Genomic DNA, 20,902 nt, shown 5'->3' on the forward strand with positions numbered 1-20,902 from the left:
ATACGGAACCCTTCATGGGCGAGTCCGACTCGCACTTGGCCGCTTTTTAAACCTAACCTAACCAAATATATCGAATACTAGCTTACTAGCGACCTTCCCCGGCTTTGCACGGGTAGTAACAAAAAACCTTAATAAATTTTAAACCTGATCTAAACCTTCCTCAAGAATTGATAGGTGAAAATTGCATGAAAATCCGTTCAGTAAGTCGTTTTTAAAAAATATAAGTATTTATTAGGTACCTAGGTAGCTAGGCATCGTTGTCAAGACGTTATCTCGTGCTATAGGAGGCCAATTCTTTACATTTTCGCCCATGCGTCTCGCTTATGCCAGTACTTGAATTCAAGCGCAGGGGTACGAATCCGAATTATAGTTTAATAAATAAACACGAAGATAGGCTAAGTACAATCTCGCACAAACTTGCCAAAACGGAAAGATCCGTATACTACCTGGGTCCTTCCGTGTATACTCGGTTGCCGGTCAAAGTAACAAATACAGCATCGTCCAAAGCTTTAAAATTAGGCTGAAGGCATGGCTCGAGGAAAAGAATTTTTATAATTAACAAGATTTTTTCAATCTACCTCTTGCAATATAATAATAAAAAACTAATGTAATTAAGTATTTATTAAATATAGAAAATGTAAAATAATCCTATTATGTATTGACCTATAACTGTATGTTACGAATAATAAATTTCATTTCATTTCATTTTGTATGGACAAGTACGAAATGCATTGATACCTATAATATTTGACGACATATTGAGAGCATTTTTGAAGTTGGTTAATACTTGGTTGGTTTTGGTTGGTTAGTTGGTGTAGTTGGTTGGTTGGTGTGGTTGGTTGGTAAATGTGAAGTTAATTCATACAAAGGTTCAAATAATAAAATTATCAGTGCAATTTTACATTGCACGTTGCAAATGGCGCCATATGTGTCAACAGTAAGTATTAATGAGTAATTTACTTCGAAATAATATTATTATGATCATGCGTTATGACGCGAAAGATGATATACTTAGACGTCATTGCATTCTACAGGGTGATTCATGTATATGAGTACCTAACTATAAGTGAATATGAAAATTACGATTAAAAAAATAGATAATTTATTCAGCAAATTTCGTTAATAATACAGTCCTTAAAAAACACGAAGAGTTCATCAGGGGTCGGTGTTAAGCCCGTACCTGTTTAGCTTGGTACTAGATACTCTCACGGAGGGTGCTCAGAACGAAGCACGGTGGACATTTATATATGCAGATGACGTGGCAGTATGTAGCGAGAGCCGAGAAGTGCTCCAAAGATTATTACTCTCGTGGAAGCATCAGTTACAGAGAGGGGGTCTTGTGTTGAGTGTACAAAAAACACAGTTCATGGAGTGCAATGTCCCCGATTCAGACTCCGAACCAATATTGGTTGACGGACAGGAAGTACAGAAATGCAACCAATACAAATATCTCGGGAGCATTGTGCACGATTCCGGCTCACTGGAGACCAACATTCAACACAGGATTGCGGCCGCCTGGTTAAAGTGGAGAGAGGTGACTGGTGTGACCTGCGACAGTAAAATGCCGATAAAAATTAAAGGCCTCGTGTACAAGACCATCATAAGGCCGGTCCTCACTTATGGCAGCGAAATATGGCCAGTGAGCCAGCGACATGTTCAAGCCATCCATGTGGCGGAGATGAAGATGCTGAGGTGGATGTCTGGCGTCTCCAGGATTGATAGGGTTCGTAACGAACACATCCGTGGTAGCCTAGGAGTGAGAGACGTCGCCGATAAGCTCCAAGAAGGTCGGCTGAGGTGGTTTGGGCATGTCAGAAAGAAGGCCGCCTGAATACGTAGGCAACAGAGCCCTTAGCTTTGCCTTACCAAGCCCGAACAGGAGGGGCAAACCAAGGCAGCGGTGGCGTAATGTCATCGCCAAAGATTTAAACGCCTGTGGGTTGGCAGAAACCGATGTCCAGAATAGAGCGAAGTGGAAGGAGAAAAGTAGGAAAGCGGACCCCGTTACAGTACGGGACAAACGCTAGGAGGATGATGATGATGAATACAGTCCTTAAAAAATAACTTAAAAATATCTAAATTAATTAATAGACTATAGTTCGTTTTTTTAGCATTAGAAAAAAGGTAGACAATCTTGATGTGTCTTTTAATTGAAAAACATGTTTTAAAAATAAGTCACGGCAAATATGTAACAATTATGAATCTAATACGATCATTTATATTCTGCGTTCATAAGTATAAGTTACTGATTTTAAAAAGCGTTTTTCAATTAAAAGACATGTCAAGGGCGCTTACCTTCTTTCTAATGCTAAAAAAAACGAACTATAATAATAAACTCATCAAAAAGACCTCCGCGAGCTGTACCGGGTGCAAAGGTGCCCATCACACTGGCCGCGTTGCCACGTTGGAAAGCGATGGCCAACCTTTGCACCAGGTACGAACACGAACCCGCGAATAAAAATGAATACGGTACGAGTTAAAAATGTTTTCATGATAAAGTTTGGTTGTCACATCAACTTTAATCCTGCCACTTCTTTTCGCTATCGTTATAGGTACGTGATATTACCATCTTCACCACTTGGATGGTTGGCAGTCCTCATCAACTGTGCGTTTCTCCAGAAACTTCCTGCCTCGCACAGCTAAACTGTGGAATGAACTGTCGCCTGCGATATTTCCGGACCGTTACGACCTTTAACGATAAGAGCGTATCCCATCATAAAGGCCTGCAACGCGCTTACGACACCTCTGATGTTGCGGGTGTCCATGGACGACGGTAATCGCTTACTGTCATGCGATTCTATGCTCGTTTGCCTCTTATATCACTACACCTGATAAATCATAATCCCCCGCCGCGTCTGTCTGTTGTATGTTTGTATGTTCGCGATAAACTCAAAAACTACTGAACGGATTTTCATGCGGTTTTCACCTATCAATAGAATGATTCTTGAGGAAGGGTTAAGTGTGTATAATTTACTAACCCGTGCCGGGGCGGGTCGCTAGTCATTAATAAAACTGTTATAGTAAAACCAAGTAATATTTGCCTTTGTAAATATGAATAACCATAGTTTTGTTATTACATTTATTTTCAGCCACACTCATTGTTATATTAATAAAGTATATTGACAATATTTATGTCAATAAATTGTGTATTCAACCTGTAAGTATATAAAACGGCTGATTTTAAAGTTGGTATCAGATTTTGAAAGCATTTGAAGGTAACAACATTGAAAATGAACTTTCTCTACATTTTTCTTCTGATTGCTACTGTCTTAGTAAGTTTTTTTCTTGTATTTACTATTAAAAAAAATTGTGAAAATAATTGTGTTAACTCCAATACACTAGACTATAAAACTTAAAACCTAAATCTGAAAAAAAAAACCGGCCAAGTGCGACTCGGACCCGCGCACGGAGGGTTCCGCACCATCAACAAAAAATAGAGCAAAACAAGCAAAAAAACGGTCACCCATCCAAGTACTGACCCCGCCCGACGTTGCTTAACTTCGCTCAAAAATCACGTTTGTTGTATGGCCTATGGGAGCCCCACTTAAATATTTATCTTATTCTGTTTTTAGTATTTGTTGTTATAGCGGCAACAGAAATACATCAACTGTAAAAATTTCAACTATCTAGCTATCACGGTTCGTGAGATACAGCCTGGTGACAGACGGACGGACGGACGGACGGACAGCGGAGTCTTAGTAATAGGGTCCCGTTTTTACCCAGTGGGTACGGAACCCTAATTACTAATCTTAACATAAAATAGTAGTTAGGACGTCGACACATACAAAAAGGGGAAGGCTCCGAGTCCTTTCTTGTGTAAAGGCTGTCCGTGGCGATCGAACGTGGAAATGCTGCGAGCATCATGGGCACCTTTGCAACGGGAACGGCATGAAGCTGTTTGTCTTTTTAAATTTATAGTTTTAATTTTTATTTGTCAGCTTTACCTATATACCCAATATTTAATTTTATTTAATAATACATAATCATTTCTAGTGATATTGAAATATACTTATGTATAACGCGTCACTCATTTAATTGTTGATTGTTGATAAGTGACTTTCACATGAAATGTACCTAACTATATTTTAACATATTTTGAGACAAGCTTATAAGGTGTTCGTTTTTAGGTTAGTAATATAGTATTTAATGCAACCGTTGTTTAAGAGAGGTCAAAAAAACCGGCCAAGTGCGAGTCGGACTCGCGCACGGAGGGTTCCGCACCATCAACAAAAAATAGAGCAAAACAAGCAAAAACAAAAAAACGGTCACCCATCCAAGTACTGACCCCGCCCGACGTTGCTTAACTTCGGTCAAAAATCACGTTTGTTGTATGGGAGCCCCACTTAAATCTTTATTTTATTCTGTTTTTAGTATTTGTTGTTATAGCGGCAACAGAAATACATCATCTGTGAAAATTTCAACTGTCTATCTCGGTTCGTGAGATACAGCCTGGTGACAGACGGACGGACGGACGGACGGACGGACGGACAGCGGAGTCTTAGTAATAGGGTCCCGTTTTTACCCTCTGGGTACGGAACCCTAAAAAGGCGAGTGGCGTGAGTAACAATTTGAGGCGAAGCCGAAAATTGTTAATAAAGACGCCACGAGTATTTTTTGACTCAGTTAAACAACGTTGATAACAATACTTTTTCTACGACCAAGCACTTACTTTGAAATAAAATTGTAAATTTAACAAATATTATTAATTCAAGAAGCAGCAAAAATGGAGGGTATGGGCAGGAAAAGAATGAATGAATTAATGAAATTAAAACAAAAAACATGTCTATGTTTCACTTATTTGTCAGAGATGACATTTAAAATAAGGTTGGCAACAATGTATTTCATTCAATATTGTTTAAGTGGTCATTACACGAAGTATCGTAAAAATGCGAAAAAGATACTGCGTGTAAGCACAAATTCTTTTTTGGGGAATAGACTAAAGACTTGTCTTGACAACTATAAGGTAGGGTTTTAAAGGTGTGTGCACGACCCTTTAAATGACAAATAAAAGTACGGGAGTAGAAAATAAGTATTTATGGATCGCTGTGACTGAGTGTAGCACTCCCACACTCCGTCACTAGCCAGGTCGTTTTAGAGTTAACTTGGACTTTCAATCTGTTTGACTTTCACAGATGGCGCTTACGTCGGTCCATGGCTGTAAGCTTTCAGGATGTGGTAAAAAAGGTGTTTATAAAAACTGACATTAAAATGACCCCCGACGCAAAAATAGGAGTGTTAGTGTACGGCCTGAGTGGACGCTCGAGTTGAGCGTGCAGCGGGGCGGGGCGTGCGGCGTGCATGTTAAACAAATGCAAACGTATAGGCGCGGCCTTAATGCACGCTGCTCAAATCACTTGGGAGCTCGACGCCACGCTGCACGCCCCGCCGAACGCTCCGCTTCAAGCGTCCACTCAGGCCTCACACTTAGTGTAAGTTATTTGAGCAGCGTGCACTAAGGCCGCTCCTATACGTTTGCATTTTGTTTAACATGCACGCCGCACGCCCCGCCCCGCTGCATGCCCAACTCGAGCGTCCACTCAGGCCTTACACTTATACGTTTGACGCCAATTTCTGTCCGTGTGTCTGTCTGTGGCATCGTAACTCTCGAACGGATGGATCAATTTCGATGCGGTTTTTTTTACGTAAAAGCATATATTTCCTTGAGGTGGTTCATAACTAGGTATCACTATCACTACATAGTATAAAACAAAGTCGCTTCCCTGTATGTCTGTCTGTATGTATGCTTAGATCTTTAAAACTATACGCAATGGATTTTTATGCGGTTTTTTTTTTAATTATATATGACGAATCCAGCAACATAGAAACTATATAGTCTGATGTATTCAAAAGGTACTTTAATACAAGATACAGTACGTAGCGGCCCCTTTTTTTTTAAATATCTTTCGTTAAATTGAAATAATCATGATTATTTAGCAGTGGCGCTAGTGTGCACGTTGATGGGCTCTTAACAGTGTGGGTGATGGTATGGTTATGATCAGTTACTTTTATTTCTAATCATAATTAATTAATTAAGTATGATTTTTCTTTATTTTTACAGACAAATACTGCATCTATAAAAAATCTGCGCCCAAGAAATACAAACAAGGTTGCTGAATTAAAAAAAATGTGTATTAACCTGATTTTACTGCCCAATTATATTATATATCTATAGATATAATATAATAATCATTTATTTACAAACAAGATATATACAGTGTATTACTAAAAGAAATTAAAAACTAGCTTAAATCTAAAATAGGCCCTTGAGGCATTGTACCAAGGATGCTGGCGACATTTCCTCGCTGTATCGCAATGCTGATACGTTGTGCGAGGTAGCCGCCAGCTCTTCGGTCACCAGTTACGTCAACCAGACGCTTCGCGATTTCTGCGAACAACTTATGCGCGCTGGGACCCCATGGACCTAGAGTTTCAACTCCAAATGGTACAAAATGGTACTCTCTACCGAGGCTCTTATATTTGTTACGTTTTAAAATTTCGGCGCTTTCCGCCGCCCCGCCCGCTTTTACATTAGTCCGTTGGAGGTGGGACGGTGCCAGTGTGTCTACGCAGGTAGCATCCCACACTAACATCCGTCCCAAGCTCCAAGGAACTAAGGACACTACCCCATCGGGCCTCTTGCCATCGTCTCTGAAAATGCCAGTCGGCTCAAGAAGAGCAGGCACATTGAAGGTGGCAAGAGACCGACGGATTATGTCATTAAGCGACGCATGTCTCGAAAAACGACCTGCACTTTTTTGACAAGATAATCCATGGTGTCCCAGTCGGTCCATATCTATAGATAGGTTATACCTACTCATATATGTATAAGGAGCACACAGAATACTACCATATTTATTTCTATACTTACGAAGAAATCTGTAATGTTTCATTAATTTTCGCATTCCATTAATCTATGTAAGTACTCATTGTTAAACATGAGGTTTCTTTCTCTTTCGGTGTGCGGGAGCTCGTTAACACGTGCATATTTCTCGCTTGCCTAGGCGCGACTAAAAACAGCTTGTACAATTTGTACAAGGTAAGCGATTCAATTTTGGAACGCCTTTATTTATTTATTTATTTAGAAATTTAATTCAGGCAACAAGGCCCATATTACACATACCTTACAGACTAACATACATATGTATTTTATAAACTTAAAACTAAACACTAGTTATTTAGTCGATCAAACGGCGTGGCTCGTTGCATTGTGGCTGCTCCTGTGTCGGATTCGGCAGTTTGCCCCGGAACCTCCGAAACACGACACCCTTCGGCCAGAAGTCGGCGCACTCGATGGTCCCCTGCAGCGGTCGCGGCACGCGCACCACAAAAGAGTTGAAGTGCACGTAGTGGCGCGATCGAAGCGGGAACACCCTCAGCGTGTAACCGGTCTTCTGGTGTACATACTCCACCACTTCAGCAGCCGTGGCGGTGTAATGCAAGCGCGATACGTACACCAACCAATCTTTAACCAATCTTTAGTTATAATATCATTGTTTTACTCGTGTCTCGTGTGACTAAAACGCGAGTTAAACCCCGTGGTTAAACCGTAAAATAAGTTTAATGTTAGTATGACTCACGGCATTTTGAAAATTGATGAATAAATGTATTACAACACTAATGAGTATTTTTCTAATTTCGCACCCCAACCACTAAGCCACTTTTGTCTGTCTGTCTATCTGTACCTATCTCAAGAAACTTAATAGACATGATATGAATATTGAATATGTATAATTAATAATAGTACATTACAATACAAGTGCGAAAAATAGGAAATTCGCAACGAGTGGTGATAAATTGAAACACGGCCGAAGAGTGTTTTAAATCGACACGAGTTGCGAATCATAGATTAGTAGGTATATGTGTTGCGAAATACCTTTTTGCACGTGTATTGTACAACGTTTTCCAATATTACCTAGTAATTACTGCACTAGGGCGGTAAAGTATCACCATTATGTACCTACTGTAAATTTCCTTTACAGTACTTAGTCCTCAAAAGCACTTTGCACTCAAAGGAACAATTACATACCGAATGTGCAATAGATGGACTCGTAAGTACTCGTAACTTCGTACCACTCAAACTCGTCCATGGCAATGTAAACCTTCATGATAAAATTACATAACTATTACAAAACTATCAAGCATGTTACCACTTAAAAAGTTTCCTTTACGCATTGCTGACTCTTTAATTAGGTATCGTAATTATGATATTTCCATATAACAATAAAGATATAAAATGCAAGTGTTAGAAAAAACAGATATACTATCTACGAGTATATATATCTAATCTTACATTTGATAAAACTCGTCAGGTGTTCTTATTTAGATAACTTTTACAATATGTTTAATGCCTAGGCGCTGATTTATTAGCTAATTACCTACTAACTAGTAATTAACTGAATAGGTAAGAGATTACAAAGTACGTTCAACGTTCAATATTGGAATCTTTCGCTTGCTCGAGCTTCGGGTTTGCCCCCTTATACAACAAATAACTATTTCCCCGGAGAGTTTGAGGACCGACACCACCGAAGGCATAATATTAAATTATTTTAGGCTGCGTTTCCACCAGAGATGTGCGAGGATTACGCGCCTGTGTTTGTTAATAACCAATAGAATACACACTGAGCGAGGAAACCAAATGAAGCAAACGAACAGCGATTTAATTACTTAATACTATAATATACATATATGCATGTTAGCAATAATCAAGTAGGTATAGCAACTTAATTGTAATATTTCTACGCCGATAGAGGCAGAATATGACGCACTTAGGGCCACCCCACATCTAGCGTCTTTCGAGCGTCGGCGTCTGGTCAACGCTATGGAAAATGACGTTGCGTCGACGTTGCGTCGACGTTCGGCCATAGAGTTGTAGACGCTGACGCTCGAAAGACGCTAGATGTGGGGTGGCCCTAATATTTTAATCTGCTCATTATTGATTAGAATCAATCTTATCGTCAGGTGACAAGCAAAAGTCACTAATTACTATAAAATATTTAAACAAAAATCAACCTTCTTTTCGTACTAATAGGGTTCACTATGGCTATGAACTTGTGGTGGTACTTAGTGACTTTTGCTTGTCACCTGACGTTATCATCGAGCCGTGTGGTGCCATTAATTATTAGGTACCTAACGGTAGCTGTCAGGCAGTGTTGTCTCCAAAATGGTGAAGTCGACGGTGTTTATTCTTGCGGGGCTTGCCCTGGCTTCAGGTATTTATCTCTGTATCATAGAGAAATAAAGGATGACTCACGTTGACGCTCCGGCCCGGACACGGTCCGGTCTAACGTGAGTCATCCTTAAGTAAGCTAAGACTCCATCAAGCCCTAGAGTGCTCACTCTATAAATAAAAACTTTTTTTGACCCAAGATTTGCGTCTTCAAGAGGGGTGTTATATATTTGACACAAATGTCTGTCTGTGTGTCTATCTGTGGCATCGTAGGTGCTGCCAGCAGTGGGGCAAGGCCCAACCTTCCGATGCCTAGGGCCGTAGAGAGAAGAACTGTCGGACTATCCGCGCCGTGTCCAAGACTACCGCCTTCTGCATCTGACCCTTGATCCAGCCACCTAGCGAGAGTCACTCTAGTTGTTGGTCGAGACTCTTCGTTATGAGGCCGTTCGCTGACGTGGCCCATGATCGACTCAGCATCCCACATGGCGGTTATCTCGTGAGCCAAGTCTAGGTACTCTCTGGACTTGTCCTTCTCAACCTTCACGGGATTCTCGTGGGGAAGATGACGGGGTCGAGCACGGCCTGTCATTCCGATCGATCTATCAGTAAAATATCAGGCTTATTGGCTCTCCTGCATATAGTCCTATCAGTAAGATGATCAATCCCTGTCTGTCCGACCATTCCCCCCCCCCTTTATCTCCAAAACTACTGCGTCTAAAATTTTGAAATAATACACAAAATAGTTCTTTACCTATAGATGACAGGAAAACCTATTAGAAATGTGCAGTCAAGCGTGAGTCGGGCATAATTACTTAGTTTTTAATTCGACCCCTACGGGTTTTTTAAAGACATTTCATCCACATAAAAAAATGTTAACAATGTTGTTAAAAATTTAGTTATGTACGGAACCCTTGGAACGCGAGCCCGGCTCGCACTTTACCGGTTTTTTATCATCCTGGTACGTCCACAGCTCTCCCAACCCAGGACCCTGTACTCCGTAAGCTGGACCCCGGCCCGCGCTTCCAGCACGTGAGCGACGGGGAAGGAAAGCTGCACCTCGTGGACCTGTGGCAGAAGGCCAGCGATGTGCGAGAAGCGGCCAGATACAATCCTGATTCGCAGAACATTTATCATCTTTTTACCAGGTAAAGTCACGATCCGTGAATGTTACGCCATTTAGGGTTCTACCTAAATTGGACATTTCATAGCGTAAGTATGGAACAACCAATTTAGCTAGGACCCTAAATGGCGTAACAATCCCGGGTGGTGACCGACTCGAAATACTATAAAAATGAGGACCACTGAGCTTCCACGGGCAACACATGATACAAACATCCATCCATACATCTTCTTCATTCATTCCCGCAAAAATAAATTTAATAACTGTTTTCTACCATAAAAAAAAAGCGGCCAAGTGCGAGTCGGACTGGCCCAATGAAGGGTTCCGTATTTAGGCGATTTATGACGTATTAAAAAAAAACTACTTGCTAGATCTCGTTCAAACCATCAAACCAACTTTCGGTGGAAGTTTACATGGTAATGTACATCATATATTTTTTTTAGTTTTATCATTCTCTTATTTTAGAAGTTACAGGGGGGGGGGGACACACATTTTACCACTTTGGAAGTGTCTCTCGCGCAAACTATTCAGTTTAGAAAAAAATGATATTAGAAACCTCAATATCATTTTTGAAGACCTATCCATAGATATCCCACACGTATGGGTTTGATAAAAAAAAATTTTTGAGTTTCAGTTCGAAGTATGGGGAACCCCAAAAATTTATTGTTTTTTTTTCTATTTTTGTGTGAAAATCTTAATGCGGTTCACAGAATACATCTACTTACCAAGTTTCAACAGTATAGTTCTTATAGTTTCGGAGAAAAGTGGCTGTGACATACGGACGGACAGACAGACGGACAGACGGACAGACAGACAGACATGACGAATCTATAAGGGTTCCGTTTTTTGCCATTTGGCTACGGAACCCTAAAAAGATTCTAGTTTTAAGGTACAATGGGGCTGGCATAATCATGTAACTGATTTAAGTCCCTAAATAATAAATAGAAAAAAAAAGAATAGGGAATATTACGCGAAACTCTGCGTAGGGGGCGCCACTCCCACAATAAGTCACAATCTAAGGGTCTACCGCAAACGAAAGTGTCGAAATTTTGTTATCTAACCTCTCTATGACTATTAACTAACTATTTTCGATTACGCGTTTCCCGGTAGACCCTTTGTAAACAAACCGCCTTGATGCACCTATCAATTTCATATTTGATTGTGTATAAGTTACTCTATGCTACGCTATGGTTTACTAAAGGCGCTAGTGCTGCACTCTGGCGGCAAAACATTGCAGTAATACGCCCTATTGTTAGGATTTTGGAACTGTTATTTACTAAGAAATTAATGTGTCACAGTTACACCAAATAAACGATATGAAATGAAATATTCATCTTCTTTATTCATTCTCGCAAAACTAAATTTCAAAACTGTTTTCCACCATAAAAGGGATTCTAAGAAAAAGGAAGGAAGGAGAAAAGAGGGAAGGGGGGGAGGAGTTTTAAGAATTACCTTGGTAACTTTGACACACCTTTTCTTACCAGGTTAAACCCAACAGTGAGCCAACCGATGCTCATAGGCAACAGCGGTCTCCTCGGCCTGACCAACTACAACGCACAAAGACGCACCATCATACTTCTTCATGGTTGGAACAGCGGAACCACTTCGGATTTCAACACTGTGCTTATTCCAGGTACTTATTCGTGATATAACCATCTAGCTGGTGACCGTCTACAGTGGAGGCATACTGTGCAGAACTGCAGACGCACGTGCGTGAATTTGAAGCCAGGCGACGCTCAGAACTCGACACTAAACGTGACGAGTGCAGCGAGTGTGGCCGCACATTTGCTGCAAAGATTGGCTATGTCAGTCACCTGAGAGCGCACCAGCGACGCTCTCAGCGGTAGAAAGAAGTCGCTGTGGCTGAAAACGACTAGGAGATAATGATGATGAACCATCTTCTAGACGTATTATACGAACGTAAGCCAAGATAGGTACTTTTTCGTGCTTTAATATAAATATATGTTTAACAAAAATGGAAACTATAGGTCTAGATTAAGAGAAGAAACTGTAACAATATTTTCTGTACGACCGTTTGTTTCATACTTAAATAAATAAATAAAATAAAAAGTATTGACCACGTCATTTTCCTGCTGATCCTTGAAGGTTGACATCATTCTCATCTCTCTTCTGATTCCGTATTGTTTTTAATCCTCATCATCATCATCTTCCTCGCGTTATCCCGGCATATTGCCAAGGCTCATGGGAGCATTGACATTGGCACTAGTTTTTACAATAGTGGCTGCCATCTGAACTTCCAACCCAGAGGGAAACTAGGCCTTAGTAGGATTAGTTCGGTTTCTCACGACGTTTGCCTTCACCGAAAAGCGACTGGTAAATATCAAATAATATTTCGTACGCATGTTCGTACGTAAGTTCCGAAAAACTCATTGGTACGAGCCGGAGTTTGAACCCGCGACCGCGATTGAAAGTCGCACGCTCTTACCGCTAGGCCACCAGCGCTCACACATCATCATCATTGTTTTTAATCAAATTTATTGTCATTTTTAATTGTATTGACTTTATTGCCTTTTGTCAAATTAGCTTCAGCATGTCAAAATTTCCAACACGTCGTCACTGATAGGTAATAATTTTTCTCCAGCATTCCTGCAAGCTGAGGATCTGAATGTAATCTTGGTGGACTGGACAGCCGGTTCCAACACCATCAACTACGCCGCTGCTGTCACCAACACCAAGACTGCAGGTCTGTCTTCTGTAGGGTACCGATAGGGTGCAGACTACACCACTACACTACACACACTACACTACACTAGAGCATTCTGTCACCAACACCAAGACTGCAGGTCTGTCTTCTTCAGCGTACCGTTCGGGTTCAGACGGCACCAACATTCCTGGACCTGAACGTGATCATGGACTGGACGCCCCAACACCAACTACCCCGTTGTTGTAACCAACACCAAGACTGCAGGTCTGTCTTCTTCAGGGTACCGTTCGGGTTCAGACTACACCAGCATTCCTGGACCTGAATATGATAATGGACAGGACGCCCCAACACCAACTACGCCGCTGCTGTCGCCAACACTAAGATTGCAGGTCTGTCTTCTTCAGAGTACCGTTAAGGTTCAGACTGCATTAGCATTCCTGGACCTGAACCGAAGCTATTCACCGATCACCCTTCTTAGAAAACGAAGTATCGGACGTCTCCACCCGGACTGTTCTAGGTTGAGTCAATCCTTTTTCTATTCGAAAATATGGCAGAATCGCGGCAACAACAGTAGGTAACGCAATTTATCAATGAAATTGACAGTGACCACTTCCATTTCCAGCAACGCTGTTGCACCATCTGAATGTCACCTTTATATGTACCTTTTGTATGTATGTATTACGTACGTCACTTTATTGCACATAAACAAGTCTACATAAAACGGACAAAACAAAACAAAAATAAAAATGTTACGTACAAAGGCGAACTTATTCCTAAAAGGGATTATCTTTATCGTGATATTTCAGGCGAAGGCATCGCTCGCTTCATCGACTGGCTGAACAGGGAGACCGGGGCCTCCGCGACCCACTACCACATCGTGGGGCATAGCCTCGGGGCCCACATGGCGGGCATCATCGGTCGGAACCTCAACGGCGCTCCAGCATACCTGACAGGTACCTACTCTTCTCATACTCGCGCGCTTTGGAAGTGGAATGAGCTCCCTGCCGCGGTGTTTGCAAGAGGCTACGCTATGGGGAGTATGGGGTTTTACAAAAAAGGAGTGTTCAGGTTTCTAAAAGGTCGGCAACGCGCGTGTAACACCCCTGGAGTTGCAGGCTTCCATAGGCTACGATCAGACGGGCCGTGTGCTTAGTAAATAAGTCGCTCGGCTTAAACTTTGACGACTGGTCTGGCCTAGTGGATAGTGACCCTGCCTGTGAAGGCTCGGTCCTGGGTTCGAAATGTTCGAATCCCGGTAAGGGCATTTATTTATGTGATGAGCACTGATATATGTTCCTGAGTCTTGGGTGTTTTCTATGTATTTATTTGTATATTTTATACATATAATATGTATATCGTTGGCTGAGTACCCACAACACAAGCCTTCTTGAGCTTACTGTGGGCTTAGTCAATCTCTGTATGAAGTTCCTATAGTATTTATTTATTTATTTAAACACTGTTCCAGCCTTGGAGCCCGCCCTCCCCGGCTTCATCACAAACGACGACAAGTTCCGCGCCAACGACGGAGCCTACACCGAGGTGATCCACACCAACGCCGGGAACCTGGGGTACATCGGCACCCTGGGTCATGTGGACTTCTACCCCAACGGGGGGATTAATATGCCTGGGTGTGACGGCATGGCATGCGATCATGCTAGGTAAGAATATTATAAGATTCTTCACCCAAAACAAAGCCTCGAGAACCTGAGCTGAATGGAGCCGAGTTTGCCCGAATTTAGGAGTGTCTCCCCACTGGTATTGCTAGGGCCACATAAATCGTTAAAGAACTCTCTGTCAAAGTATTGGTTACGCACACATTTGGATCTCTCTATTTTAATATTTAATCGGGCCAGGGCCTAGGCGTCCGACATGTCATTCTCCATGACGGCTGATCGGTGATCACGTGGTGCTTTCCATGGAAAACGATGCGCCGGAAGCTCCAGCCCGGTCTAGCGTGAGTCATCCTTAATGATATAATACGGATGGTTCGCGTCCGCTTTGGGAACCTAATCCCAAGAATCTCAGGCACTAGTTTTACCTGCCACCTGGGGCCTTCCGGACCTGACGGAGGAAGTTTCCTCACGCCTCCATTTTTAGGGTTCCGTACCCAAAGGGTAAAAACGGGACCCTATTACTAAGACTCCGCTGTCCGTCCGTCCGTACGTCCGTCCGTCCGTCCGTCCGTCTGTCACCAGGCTGTATCGCACGAACCGTGATAGCTAGACAGTTGAAATTTTCACAGATAATGTATTTCTGTTGCCGCTATAACAACAAATACTAAAAACAGAATAAAATAAAGATTTAAGTGGGGCTCCCATACAACAAACGTGATTTTTGACCGAAGTTAAGCAACGTCGGGCGAGGTCAGTACTTGGATGGGTGACCGTTTTTTTGCTTGTTTTGCTCTATTTTTTGTTGATGGTGCGGAACCCTCCGTGCGCAAGCCCGACTCGCACTTGGCCGGTTTTTTTATTACAAGCTTTTATGTAACTTGCATTGTATGTACCTACGAGTATGTATGTAACTAACTATGTAATGTACCTATATGTTTGTACGGGTCAAATCTTGCAAGTTAAATTTGACCCACTTCCCGGTTTCCGCTCAAGCTGAAAACTTGCATACTTACATATGTAAGTCGGGTGACAATGCAGTATGGTACCATCGAGCTGATCTGATGATGGAGACAGGAGGTGGCCATAGGTACTCCGTGATAAAACAACGCAACCTAATTGTGTTTGGGGTTTTTAGAGTGGTCTCGATGAGTATTAGTCGTCTGGAAGTCTCGGAAGGAACTGGCTCTTAAGACACAGGGAAACCTACTTTAAGAGCTACAGGTACCAATGTTATCAAAGTGTACTCAAAGTTGCAATAAAAAATATTTCAGATTTTAGTCTGAAAAGAAAAGTACCTACAGTCAGCGCTAAAAGCTTGTACCAAAAATGTAATTGTACACTCTAAAAAAAATTTGGTTGGCCCTATCAATATCTTGATAGTCGTAATCAAGCATCTTGATTCCATACGAGCCTAACAAGAACTTAGACACATCAAATAAGGTAATTCTGATTGCTATTACTATATCTATGTAACTGAACCAATTAAGATCTTGTTCAATATTTACACGAAAAATAATTATGCTAACTAATTGATCCTAGCAAGATCAACTAAGGGCTTGATAATTATTATCATGATAAGTTACTGTACCAACTAATACAAACAAGTCAGTTTAACTAAGATGTAGGTCAATATTAACATGAAGAATTACTGTATTAACTATTTGACCCAAATAAGTTCAACTAAGAACATGATTACATCGACTAATGCACCTTATTAGCCTGAACTAAGATATTGTTAAATTTGAATCTCAATTGTTTAATCATTTCAACTATGAAGCTTGTCTAGTACAATATACCATTCTTCATCAATTGTACTAGTACAATAAAACACAACAAGTACAACAACAAACAACAAGCTTCATAGTTGAACTGATTAAACAATTGAGATTCAAATTTAACAAAGTAAAGTTTTATGAAAAGGGGGTAAATTAATAAAACAAAAAATATATATAATAAGATGTTATTTATTCGTCTAAACATTTAGAAAACTAAACGTTTTACATTTAAAAATCGAACTTTCTTTTACATACCTTACATATATATTATAATTAACATTTAAAACGGGCTACAAATATAATGACCGTTTGGCGTACAACCGTCGATTTCCCCCTTATGGGTACCCGTTGGCGGCAGGCTCGGGGACGTCTGTCGCCTACACGAGGGTCCCTGGGATGGCCAATGCGCAAAAAATGGCGCACTCTTAGAGAAGTAAAGGAAAACAGTTCCTCCGAAGTCGAGTCCACAGTTCGGACAGCCGCTGGCGGGGTTTCGGAAGCATGGTTCCGATCGTTTCCCGTGCCTCGCCTTAAAGCGGCCTTGAGGCGGCCAACAGGGGTTTTACTGGGTAGACCTGGGGTCTCATTAGTCCACAACAGGGATTCCCACATAACCATCCCGGCCCGTCCCCGCGTCTTTTATTCCCGTCGCCGCGATTAGCACTTGCTCCATGTTGCACATACACTATTATACATTAGGTACACAAAGCAAAGGTAACACGTTCACTGTTCCAGGCTTGCCGTGAAATAAAGGCACAAGTAAAGTTTATTTCGTTGACGCGTACTTGAATGACTAAGTAGTTGAATGTTGAACGTCGAGGCTGAGACTGACTCCCCACTCGCACGGTCACAGGCGCCGCAGGGGCGCGGGCGGGGAGGACCGCGGGTGCACCGGCGCCCCCCTACTTATCTCTTGATTGAACGGATTAACTGATTATTTAATTTAATTATGAAGAAAATCGATTTAACAAATAATTCTTAATAGAATGGAATATTAGTTTCGTAATTAATACAATAACTTGATCATAATGGGATTGAATGTTTTATCTTCGTTGTTCTAAATATTATATGTTTAGTTGATTAAAATACCAAGTCTTATGTAAATCAACAAAGAGAAAATAATCACATAAACTATTAAAATGTTCATAACTATTACCATATTTATCTGTTTTAATTAATTTGTTAAGGATTGAATCAACCTACGTTACATAATTATGCCAACAAGTTAATGATAGATGCAAAGTATACAATTGTTAGGATTAATAACATACCTACTTTATTAGTTCAATCACAGATACACTTATTGTTTTAAGTAATCAGGTTTCTTTGATTTATATAAGATCGTTATTGATATAATTAACTTAACGTCAACTAAGAGAAAACTGCTCTTAGTTGGTCTTCATTTTTTAGAGTGTACTAAAATTATGACTGTGCGTCTGATATTTAGGTTATTAAAGTTTACTTTTTTCAGGTCATACTTCTACCTCGGCGAGTCCCTAACCACTGGCGGGTTCACGGGCCGTCGATGCGCCACCTACTTGGGTGCCATGAGCGGCAACTGTATACTGTTCGGCAACCTGCAGATGGGAGGTCTAGTGCCGAAGACGGGGTGAGATCCTGCGTATTGCTACAGAATAAGTAATAGTACTACCGTACTGAAAGGACACTTCCTACAAAACCGAAGTTTGACAGCGATTCAGGATCGAATTATGCTGTCCCTTTCCAACTTATGGCATCATCCCTTTCGGCTATTTAGCTTCGGCTTTTAGGGTTGTCAAAAGTCAAGTAATTATCACAGAATAAGTAATAGATAGTACTGCCGTACAGAAAGGACACTTCCTACAAATCCGAAGTTTGACAGCGATTCAGGGACGAATCATGCTGTCCATTTCTAACTTATGGCATCATCCCTTTCGGCTATTTAAGGTTGTCAAAATTCAAGTAATTATCACAGAATAAGTAATAGTACCGCCGTACAGAAAGGACACTTCCTACAAAACCGAAGTTTGACAGCGATTCAGGGACGAATCATGCTGTCCCTTTCTAACTTATGGCATTATCCCTTTCGGCTATTTAGGGTTGTCAAAATTCATGTCATTATCTTATCGTGCACGCAAAGGTACGTCTCACTGTGTTCGAGCGCTAAACTACCTCGGCAGAAATGAGTGCCTTTCATCCCTTGGTTAACAATCTAATATTGTCTGACAAGAAATACATTATTAATGCATAATTTATTTATTTACAGACAATCTGGAATCTTCTGGCTGGAGACCAATGCTCATCCACCGTTCTCCAGGGGCTAACTTATTTATATCTACAAATAAAGAATCTACCTACTGGCTTCTATGAAATAATATGATTATAAACTTACAAAAAGAAATAAACCACGATGCGATTACACGAACAAAATAAATAAATAATTTTCTTATCATCTTTTCTTTTCTTATTAATTTTATTTTACCTATATGTCTCAGTTGAAATATTTATTTTGTTGTTATGTCGTTTTACTTTACTTTCTTAAAAGACGAGAATGTGATAGGCAAATGCACATATGTACCGTAAAATGGGGTGAGTACGGTCAAAACTGAAATTCAAACCTCGATAACATTTTATTTTTACATATGAAAACTGAATGGTGTATATAATAAGTGTTCCGGACGTTTGTATTTTAGTTTTTATTTTATTTTGGGTAGTTCCATTTCATAACTTTGACGATAAAGAGGAAAACCCACCTCACCCCGTAGTGCCTCGTATTTGGGGTGAGAGGGGTTTTCATACAAAGGTGATTTTAGAAGATTGTTGGATAGATTTTTTTTATAGCTCCATTTTCAATTGGAATACATTATTTTTGTAGCAGTAGCCTTAAAATCCCTTCTCACCCCCCTCTCAAACCTTCTCTCCCCATTCATAACCCACCTCTCCCGGCGAAACCTACTCACCCCGTTTTACGGTACACGTCACGTAGTACACGTAGACCACGTAGCAAATTACATACTAATATAGTAAATAGATAGAGCAACTCCTTTTATTGATAAACACTTTTGAATGAAAAACAAGTCACGACAAACATGTAACAATTATGAATCATTATACGATTACATAGATATACTTGGTCAACCAAATCTTGACAGTAGAAAAAGGCGGCAAATTTGAAAAATGTAGGCGCGAAGGGATATCGTCCCATAGAAAATTTGAATTTCGCGCCTTTTTTTTACTGACAAGATTAGGTTGACCAGCTTTACCCGCATTATTTTGCTGTGATTGTGTTATTGATTTATAAAAAGCGTTTATCAATTAAAAGACACGTCAATATCGCGTAGTATTTTTCTAATGCTAAAAAAACGAACTATAGTAGGGCAGCAAATAGCCTCTCTCATGTTGGAATTAGGTGGAGTGAGCCACTGTTTCCGGCTATTATTTTCTGAGTCACTGTTCCCACCTTGACCAGAATCAATTTTTAAATTTCGACCGCTCTATTTAGTGTATTTCGTTCAATACAGTTCAGTACAGACGGATAGACAGACAGTCATTTGTTGTTGACGTACTTACAGACGGATAGACAGTTGACTACTTCCGTAGTCTAAAAAGATTACTTTTATTATATGTATATGCCATGTGACATGTAAAATAATTTATAACAAGCGACACGCCCCGGCTTCGCACGGATAGTTCAACCAATTTACACAATAGTCACAATACCTTTACAAAGTATACACCTGAACCTTCCTCGAGAATCACTCTATTGACAGGTGAAAACCGCATGAAAATCCGTACAGTGTTTGAGTTTAGCTTGAACATACAGACAGACGGACGCGGCAGGGGACTTGGTTTTATAATGTATGTTTTTATTACCGTAAAATGGGGTGAGTAGGCTTCGCGGAGAGAGGCGGGTTATGAATGGGGAGAGAAGGTTTGAGAGGGGGATGAGAGGGGTTTTTTAGGCTACTGCTACAAAAATAATGTATTCCAATTTAAAATGGAGCTATAGTATACGCATAATAAAAAAAAATCGATCCAACAATCATCCAAAATCACCTTTGTATGAAAACCCCTCTCACCCCAAATACGAGGCACAACGGGGTGAGGTGGGTTTTCCTCTTTATCGTCAAAATTATGAAATGGAACTACCCAAAATAAAATAAAAACTAAAATACAAACGTCCGGAACACTTATTATATACACCATTCAGTTTTCATATGTAAAAATAAAATGTTATCGAGGTTTGAATTTCAGTTTTGACCCTACTCACCCCATTTTATGGTACATATCTATTTGTGAGTTCCTGTAATTGGCTCTATATATCTATTTAAGATTCCATTGTCATTTAGTTAGCTATTGGATCTCCTTATGTAAATAAATAAATAATATGTATTGATTTTATCAATAGATATCTCAATCTACATCAGTAGGTAATACGCAGAAAATTTGGTTTCAAGATAAAGTAGATTGTGACGTCGAAAATCTAAACTGATAATAGATTAGATACGGATATATACCTTTTTTAGATTAGAAATATATTAAAATTAACTATTAATTATACTTCCGTATATTAAATTATAG

The 20,902-nt window shown here is 40.4% G+C and overlaps 1 protein-coding gene across 1 annotated transcript; it reads left to right on the plus strand.

The window, feature by feature from the left end:
- Window positions 1-9,152: 9,152 nt before the first annotated feature.
- On the plus strand, window positions 9,153-18,667 carry LOC134660287 (lipase member H-like). The gene is made up of 8 exons (XM_063516038.1): window positions 9,153-9,209; window positions 10,140-10,314; window positions 11,774-11,922; window positions 12,892-12,993; window positions 13,761-13,907; window positions 14,420-14,612; window positions 17,814-17,951; window positions 18,588-18,667. The coding sequence occupies exons 1-8, from the start codon at window positions 9,161-9,163 to the stop codon at window positions 18,643-18,645; spliced, it is 1,011 nt and encodes a 336-aa protein (XP_063372108.1). The 5' UTR covers window positions 9,153-9,160; the 3' UTR covers window positions 18,646-18,667.
- The last annotated feature ends 2,235 nt before the right edge of the window (window positions 18,668-20,902 follow it).

Source organism: Cydia amplana, chromosome 26 (assembly GCF_948474715.1).
Source record: "Cydia amplana chromosome 26, ilCydAmpl1.1, whole genome shotgun sequence".
Lineage (NCBI taxonomy): Eukaryota > Metazoa > Arthropoda > Insecta > Lepidoptera > Tortricidae > Cydia > Cydia amplana.